Here is a 9811-nt window from a genome sequence, read left to right as displayed (position 1 = left end):
TGTTTTACGAAAAGATTTTCACAAAAAAAAAAAAAAAAAAAAAAAAATATATATATATATATATATATATATATATAGAAAATTATTTTTAATGTTATGTGTAAATCTTTAATTTAACTTATGCTAATAATGAAAATACCGTGTACCCTGGGAGCGATGTATGTTGAATAAAGGGGGAAGAACGGAAAAGAAAGTGTAACGTTATAAACAAAGTGCGAATTTTGAAAAAATGCAAAATTTGAAAAGAACGACCAAGGTAGAAATAGCAGATTTTTGAAAAGAACGACCAAAGTAGAAATAGCATTGCAGTATATATATATATATATATATATATATATATATATATATATATATATATATATATATATTCAATGTCCATATTTAACCCCGGGGGCTCACATCTGGTGAGTATGGGCTTGGCAAACCCAGGGTCCTGAGCTGGATATCACCATTCTTCCCTTTCTTAGTGATTCCTTTCTACTTCTCTTTCTCTCTCTCTCTCCCTCTCTCTCTCTCGCAGGGTAACTCGGGGAATTTTTTTTTTTTTTGGCTGGTGCAGCATAAGCCTCAGGCTTCCTTGTACCATATGACTAATAACAACAATAATAATAATAATAACCAGAGGGGGCGTTGGACATAGTAAGATGTTTTACCACGTTTGTTTGTTTATATATACCACAGAAAAGTAAGGTACTACTCTATGGTTTATAGTATATAAAAGAAAGAAGTATACAATGATGAATACATTCGATGGTGGGCAGGTATGTAAAGTTGAAAATGGGGTAATCAGTATTTTTAAAGTAATGATATGATTCTGAGAAAAAGCAATTAAAAAAATTGTAATTAGAATTGTTTTTTTAGTCAACCCTCCGGTCAACTGCATTTTTCCAAGCGTCGTAATGTGGGATATAAAATACAATTTTATTGCAGCTATTCTGCTTGTAGAAAATGTGCTTCGTTATTAGTACTGATTTTGGCGAGAATCCTGCTGTCACCTAGTAAAATATCAGTGTAGTGTTGAGCTTGTATTATATATGAGTTTAATAAAACCTATTTGTTAAGAACTGACGTAGTACGGTTTTAGGAGCGTCGGTGACTCAGGCCATATTCTTCGATGTGTATTGGCTATAACAGTGGTCGTCAACCTTATCCCTACCGCCTACTAGTGGGCGATTCAAGCTTTCGTGGTGGGGTTTTTTGTCCATTGTTACAAATTTTGTTCTTCCTCTATATATCGAATACATTGCTAACAACTTCGCGAGTTTGACTTTGTAAAATATGCTTTTGCAATTTACTTTTGAATTCCATCTCCAAACTTTGAATATAGATAATAATTCACCGGACATTTCTCGAAGTATACTCGTGGACGAGGGGCTAAATTGAGTTACTGCGGCACCGGTGGGCGGTAAAGAAATTTTACCATCAACAAAGATACAAAAGTGGGTGGTAGGAATTAAAAGGTTGACGACCCCTGGTCTATAAATTGAGTGTGTTCTGAGGTCGATTTTCTGTTTGCTGGACGAAAAACCCGAGGTTCTGGGAGAAAAAAATCATGCCACCATCGCCTGCGACTAACTAATTCAGCCACTTGTTATATTTCTCATGTAGTATAATAGTGTTATTTTATTTCGTTATATATATATGGACATCATCATTCTTCTCTTCCTTTGTGCTTCCCTTTTATTTCTCTCTCTCTCTCTCTCTCTCTCTCTGGGTAGTTCAGAAATTTTTTTTTGGCTGGTGCAGCATAAGCCTCGGGCTTCCTTGCGCCATATGGCTAATAATAATATATATATATACACTCCTATAGTGGTAATAGATTACAGACTGATGTAATGTTTAATCTAAAATTGATGGCATTATTCTGATCTGATATACATTTTACATCTATTCTTATATTTCATAATAGATTAAATACACACACACATATATATATACACACACACACACATACATACAACATACATACGGGGTGTCTCAAAAATACCCGGCATAACTTCAGGAATGAGTTCCTCATATGTAGACAATAAAAATATTTTATATCAACATAGTTCCGGAAATTCTTGGTTCTCAAATTATTAACCGGAATATCTTATCTCCCGTAGGTGATTTCCTTCATCACAAGGTACTGACAGAATCTTGTGGTTTTCCATTCTGACCATGTACTCAAATCAGGAGCAAGCGGATATGCACTTTATGTATGGTTTGGCGGACAGCAATGCTCTGGAGGCTCGTCGTTTGTACCACGAAAGGTTCCCAGAATGAAGATGGCTAGACAGGAAAATGTTTGAAGTTATCCATCGCCGCTTTTGTGAACATGGGACCTTTACACCTTGTGCTGCCCACAGAGGACAACCAAGATCTACGACTCCTGAAGTAAAGGGGTGGACCAACTGCCTGGCCTCCATGCTCACTGATTTAAAACCCACTAGATTTCTTCTTGTGGGGGCCATTTAAAGTCATTGGTGTATTCGACTCCAGTAGCTGATGTGGAAACTCTCCGCAATTGAATTGTGGCAGGTTGTGAGACAATATGAAATATGCCAGGAATTTGGCGTCGTCTTCACGAGTCCATGAGATGTTGATGTGAGGCCTGTATTCAGGCAGAAGGTGGACATTTTGAACAATTACTATAAGGTGATATGAACAGTTAAGTGTCATAGACAGACCTTCAAAACTCGGAAACCAAGCATTTCCAGAACTGTTGATATAAAATATTTTTATTGTCCGCATATGAGGAACTCATTCCTGAAGTTATGCCATGTATTTTTGAGACACCATGTGTGTGTGTGTGTGTATATATATATATACACACACACACACACACACACACACACACACACAGTGGCAGGCAAAAAAAACTGCATCACTTGTGAATTTTGCAAATAATATTTTGCACTGCATTGTGGGTTGCAGAAATGTTCGAAATGCATTTATTAGATATCTCTGTGAATGAAATCCAATAAAAAGACTCCATCTGATATGCCTAATTGCCATAAATATCTTTCCAAAAGGTAAAATGCATAATTAATGGAAATATAAGAAATCATGCAAATGGAAAACATACATTTTATTGCATTTACCTGTACAAACTGAAATGACAAGTTAACGTAATAGTATTATGTACTGTAAATCAGCAAAGTCCTCAATATTTTGTTTTTCCTCCTCAAGCTGACTTGCAACAATTACAGTCCTGCAACAATCTGCCATAGAGTTAATCAACTTCTGGATATACGGTCCAATTTCGTGTTGCCACACCCTTACAATGCTCTTCTGCAGCTGAATCTTACTTGTTGGCTTCTGACCAATTTTAGACAACATTATATACCAGCAATTTTCAATATGGTTCAAATTTGCACTGTTGTTGCGCCAGTTGAACACTGTAATGCCAGTATTTCTTAGGTATGACTACACCTTAAGGGAGAAAAAGAAGGGGAACACTGGTTTAAGTATTTTTTAAGCCTTGTGAGACAAGAAGACAAATTCATCATTAAATCTAAATAGTATAAACTTACCAATTTTGCTGTGTGGCAAGGTGGTGAGTCTTGTTGAAAAATACAGCTATTCTGCATGTAGATGTAGTTTTGAAATGTCTGTGTGATGATCCCTAATAACGGGTTTCAGGCACTCCTGCAAGTTAGCAGTGTAGGTTTCTGCATTCACTGTTCCATTAATAAACTTAATTTGCCCACCCTTTTGCTTGTGATGCATTCCCAGACCATCTGACCAGCAGGAAACTTTACAGTCAGTGTTATGCAGTCAGAATGGTATGCCTTCTATTTTCGTCTTCTGACATCGCTTCCCATCCAAGCCATGCAGGTTGAATTTTGATTTGTGAGAAAAGATGACCGTGTCCCTTTGCTCTTTTGTCCATGAAACATGCATTTTAGCCCAAGCAAGTTGCTTCTTCCTCATTTGTTGGGTCAACAAAGGCTTCTTCTTGGGCTAATAGGCATGCAGACCATATTCCAAAAGCAGTCTTTGGATAGTTGGTGCACTTTTTTCACCAGAGGCCATCTCAAAGTCTAGTTTTAGATCAGGACTAGCATAGTGATTACGAAGGCATAGTCATTTAAAATATTGATCTTGGGAAGGTGTAGTCACTCTCTTACGGCCTGATTCAGGTCTTCTCTTCATATCACTGGTTTCACAGTTTAATTTCAGCACTTGGGATACTGTTGACTGGTGGCAGCCTATTTTATCAGTGATAGCATACGTAGAAAGCCCTTCCTGGGACAGAGCAACACTTTTTTTTCTCGGTGTCAACTGAACATATGGAGCCGTGCTTACATGTTAAGGGAAAGTCTTGCCTGACAAATTTGATTGGATACTATGACGTGGTTACAAGGAACTGGATGCACAAAATAATTTTGATATATACTTGGATTTAAAGAAAGCTTTTGACACTGTTGCGAATGGAAGACTACTGTACAATTGGAGCAGAATGATATTAAAACCCCAGGGACTCACATCTGGTGAGTATGGGCTTGGCACACCCAGGGTCCTGAGCTGGATATCATCATTCTTCTGTTTCTTGGTGATTCCTCTCTTTCTTTCTTTCACACTCGGGGTTACTCGGAAATTTCTTTTGGCTGGTGCAGCCTCAAGCTTCCTTGCACTATATGGCTAATAACAATAATTAAGAGTAAGTTGCTAGAATGGATAAAAGGTTAAAAGATTGAGTGGGAGAAGACAGAGGGTGGTAATCAATGGATGCTGCTCTTTGTGGACTAATGTTATTAGTGGAGTTCCACAGGGTTCGGTGTTGGGCCGACTGTTGTTTTGTATATTTATCAATGATATTGATGAAGGTATATCAGGCTTAGTGTTGAAGTTTGCAGATGATACAAAGGTTGGCAGGGTTGTTAATGACTAATGTTAGTGTGCTACTGGAACAGGATCTAGAAATTTTTGGGCAGATGGGCCGAGAAGTGGCAACTGAAGTTTAACATTGACAAATGCAAAGTACTGCATATTGGTAGAAGTAACCCCAGATGAATGTACCAACTGTGTGGTACTATACTTAGGGTGGTATAAAATGAAAAAGACTTGGGAGTAATTGTGCAGTCAGATATGAAGTTTTCTGAGCAATGCAGACAGGCTGCAAAAGCAGGTCATGGGGGTTTTGTCAATAATATACAGGAATTTTGCTAGCAGGGAATAGGAGATGATTATCCCTTTGTATAAGGCAGTGGTCGGGCCACACCTTGAGTACTGCGTACAGGTCTGGAGGCCTCATTTTGGGAAGGATGTAGATTTGCTTGATCGTGTACAGAGAAGGGCAACAAGATTAGTGAGAGGAACGAAGGGATCCTCTTACCAACAGAGGCTTAAGTTCTACAAATTGCAGCGGCTGCAGACTAGGCACCTGCACAGTGATCTGATTGAGGTGTATAAGGCCTTGAATGGGTTGAGCACGCTGAATTCTGATGAGATTCTTCCACTTGCTCAGATTACGAACCTAAGGGGCATAAATTCAAATTGAGGAAAGACAGTTGTAGAATAGATGTGCGGAAATTTGCTTTTAGCCAGTGGGTGGTTAATTGCAGAACAAACTTCCATCTGTCATTGTGGAAGTTGATAGCTTAAATAAATTTGAGGAGGAACTGGACAAACATTTAGAGGGAATGGTTGTGTGAATTTTTTTTTTTTTTTTTTGGCTGATGCTACATAAGCTCATATGGTTGTTTTCTTTTATCACATGCCACTATTACTATTATCTCCTCGAAACAAGATACTAATGTGCATGTATATCCTTCCAATGCTGTATTTATAGAAACGTCTGATGCAATATCTTGCAATTACTGTCTGATGCAACAGAAGCATTGTCTGATGCAATACCTTTGCTTTGCGACTAACAAAATGACTGTAATCAAACAAAATCTTATACATTTCACTACAAATGTTACTTTTTTTTAAAGATGATGCAGTTTTTTTTGTCTACCACTATATACAAAGGGTACTAGGAAAGTTTTGCAATATGACGCAACAATGCATCACAGGAAGCTGCTTGTTGCTGCATGTTGAGACATGTTCATACGTGCATAGTAGCCGCCGCGCCAAGTCGATGGGCTCAGTTATTCATTAGTAGTGAGAGTGTAAAGTTCTTGCGATGGCATCGTGGTCACGAAATGAGATAAGGACAGTTTTGCGGTATAATTTCGTGCGTGGTTAAACCATAGACCAGTGCTTAGAAGAAATGACTCTTGCACTAGATGATGATTGTCCACATCGTACAACGATATTCAGGTGGTATAGAGAATTCCAAAGGGGAAATTTCACTCTGGAGGATTCTGAGAGGCCGGGAAGGCCACGAACGTCAGTTACGGAGGAAAACGTTACTGCTGTGAGGAAAATGCTTGACGAAAACAGGCGAGTGACCTACCAACAGATAGAGGATACTTTGGGCCTAAATGCACCAGCAATTCGTTCGATTCTGCAAGATCATTTGCACGTGAAGAAACTTTGTTCTCTCTGGGTGCCGCATCAACTGACTGAAGAGCAGATGACACGACGTGTGACTTGGTGCCGGGAGATGTTAAAAAAGTTTGATAAGGGACAATCTCGGTATGTGAACAACATCGTGACAGGACTTGGCTGTACTATTACGATCTGCCGACCAAGGCTCAAAACAAAGTTTGGGTCTTTGATGATGACGACACACCCGTAATTGTCAGAAAATCCCGATCTGTAAAGAAGAAAATGATAGCTGTATTTTTCAAATCGAGTGGAATTGTGGAACGTGTCGTTTTGGACACGCAGAAGACAGTCACAGCTAAGTGGTATACTGAACAATGCCTGCCTAAAGTCATTGGATCTATGAAGAACCTGCGGCCAAAGTCAAGAATGGACACCTGGTACCTCCATCGCGATAATGCTCTAGCTCACCGCGCCAAAGCCTGCACCGAATATTTGACCACGACAGGACTGAAACTTCTCGAGCACCCTCCCTACAGTCCAGACCTTGCTCCCTGCGACTTTGCACTGTTCCCGCATGTGAAGATGAAGCTAAAAGGGAGGCGGTTTTCCAGTGATGAGGACCTTCTACGGGCTTGGGACAACGAGTGTGCTTTACTCCCTAGTGAAACTTGGCAGAACTGGTTTAAAGATTGGTTTCGGAGGATGGAGAGGTGTATTGAATGTAGAGGAAATTACTTTGAAAAAATTAAATAAACAAAGCTGTACTGCAAAACTTTCCTAGTACCCTTTGTATATATATTAATAAAGTGAGAAAAAAATGAGGGAAATAGAGAGTGAAAGAAGGTAACGAATAATGTATAATAAGAGACAAATAATTACAAAATTTAGCTTTTGCAGCCTTTGACTGCAGTAGACTACATCCTCTTTTTTTCCATTTTTCTTCCCTCTTGTTGTTCTATTCAACGTGTGCGTGTGCGCACGCATATGCATAATTCTAATTAAATCCAAATGAATTGAATATTAGACAGCAGAAATAGTTGCAAAATTAAGTGTATGGAAAAAGAAAACAAAAATGTAAATAGGTAAATACATTATGTATAAATTCCAGTGTTAACAAATTGCATATAGAATTAACAGCATAACAACCACCCAATCACCAAAATTGCACCCAACCTCTTAAAAAATCCCCACCCACAAGCATTAGCATAGGATAACGGGGCCCGAAGCTAATACACCATCACGCCATTGAATACAGTAAGTGTGGCTGCGCGGGAAAACTTTGCTACATATAAAATATTTAGAAGGTGGATAGTTCCCCCTTTCTAAACTACAACCTCTACTGGACTAGTAATGGTAAGTAAGAACCTTCACATATTCGAATACATACTCGTAGGACTTTGTGTCAACTATCCCAGTTTGCTGTATAGAACACTAAAAAGAACAAAAGATTTTAATACAAAAATTTTAAAAATTATAATATAACTAAAATAACCACACTTAGACTAAAGATTAGCAAAACTGGTATAGTGACAACAGAAACGGGTATGTATGAGGCATTACATCGAATGGGCCTTCGATCCGCTCAAAGGCCCCGACGAAGTAGGGGATTGATGACCACGTGATGAAATGTATTAAATTAAATTGCATATTAATATTAAAATTGTATTGTAATTAAGAATAAGTATAGTTATAAGCATGATTATTGATTTTGACTAGATGTTAGCTGCAGGTAAGGAAAAATCATCAGCCAATTGTAATGAAATTTTCCTTATCATTAACTTAAATAGTTACATAAATATAATATGTTTATAGGCCCTACAGAGTTAAGATAGCCTTTAAGGGCTAACCTGATCACCTGAACCGTAAGCACTCTAATACCTATAGGCAAACACCATTTATCAAAAACATTCCACAATTAGTTGTACATTTCGATAATTATAATTACAGGCACGTATACGTCCAATTGGGTTATATACAATGGCGTTAATGATGCACTAAAGATCTCTTAAAAGAAATAGGTTAAAATCTAACTAAATTAGCATTAAATATAAGTAATACTATTATAATATCCAACATGATTAACTTTATATATATACACACACACACATATATTTGAATAATAACATAGTTAGGAAAATTATGAAAATAAATAAAATAAAATAAGAAAAGAAATATAAATATAAAGCTATCATTAGAGGCAGCAAAATACACAATCCTCCACATGATGCCCAATACATAACCGATATTAAGTATAAAATTAAAACATATGCCAGTAGTATGACAAAACTGTTGAGCGAAAATTTAAACATAATGGTTAAATTAACATAAAGGTTAAATCAACAGGAAGGGGAAAGCAAAAGTAACAAGACTGAAATTGTAGCCGAAAGTCTCCGAATAATTTAGAAAATCAATTAAAAACAATTCCATTTAAAATTAAAGCCAATTATATAGAATTTAGTGGCGCCCCCTGTAAGGTGCCTATTCCAAAATACGTGAAATATCACCAATAGAGACTAAACAAACTACGAAAATAAAACAAAGTAACAAAAAAACTTTCCCCTCCCTGTTGATTTAACCTTTATGTTAATTTAACTATTATGTTTAAATTTTGGCCAACAGTGTATATATATATATATATATATATATATATATATATGCATTATATATATATATAATAAGAATAAATTTTACTGAATACCAGTTACATACTTTGTGCTAACTTATCAACTGAAGGATAATGTAGATTGTTCCATTCTAAATATTTATGCAGGTAATGTCATAAAATAACTATTTTCTAATTCTGTATTACTGAAAACCTGCATTGTTAATTAGTGTATTCATTTTTTAAATGGACTTTGGAATGGTACAAACCTCATCTACTTCTCAGGTGCCTCTGTAGCCAGGTGGGCAGGACCAGCAGTGCGTAGCACATGCTTCTTGATTAGACCGGGGTTCAAGCCCGGACCACCAAATACAGAGGATGTGTAAAGATCAGGGAATGACCGCCGCATATCCCTGGAGCAGGATGGCCTTTGTTGCTAATGCTCCTAAATAACAAACAAACAAACATCATACATGCAGGATTGAAGAACTCTCTGATTAGTAATTAAATGTCAATTTCTTGAGTTAGTTGCATTGCAAATATTTCAGGTATTGTAACATATTTCTCTTATAATTGATAAACAGTGCTTATATTGTATTGTTCTTTTAATTGCAAACTAATAGGCTCTTCATTATGTTCGTAATTAATTTTTAACTTGATGCATCCCATTAGCTGTTTAAAAACATTTTTCCTGGTGGTTATGATTGCTGGTGATGTGGTTTTCACACCTGTTTCAGTGTTTCTTTGTGTGTATAAGGCAATAACAGGCCAGACATATATTCATCATAG

At 37.1% G+C, this 9811-nt stretch overlaps 1 protein-coding gene across 2 annotated transcripts in view; it reads left to right on the top strand.

The window, feature by feature from the left end:
* The first annotated feature begins 619 nt into the window (after positions 1-619).
* The window catches only part of LOC150089427 (28S rRNA (uridine-N(3))-methyltransferase), a 90703-nt gene continuing 81511 nt past the window's right edge, over positions 620-9811 (top strand). For both annotated transcript variants that reach the window (XM_090368584.1, XM_090368583.1), the window contains exon 1: positions 620-761. In XM_090368584.1, the coding sequence (XP_090224710.1) occupies positions 751-761 (11 nt within the window). In that variant the 5' untranslated portion in view covers positions 620-750. The remainder of the gene's footprint in view (positions 762-9811) is intronic.

The sequence above is a fragment of the Mastigoproctus giganteus genome, chromosome 2 (genome assembly GCF_048544385.1).
Source record: "Mastigoproctus giganteus isolate SK-2022 chromosome 2, ASM4854438v1, whole genome shotgun sequence".
Classification (NCBI taxonomy): domain Eukaryota; kingdom Metazoa; phylum Arthropoda; class Arachnida; order Uropygi; family Thelyphonidae; genus Mastigoproctus; species Mastigoproctus giganteus.
Note: the sequence above shows the minus strand (reverse complement) of the source record. Positions and strands in the feature narration are given on the sequence as shown.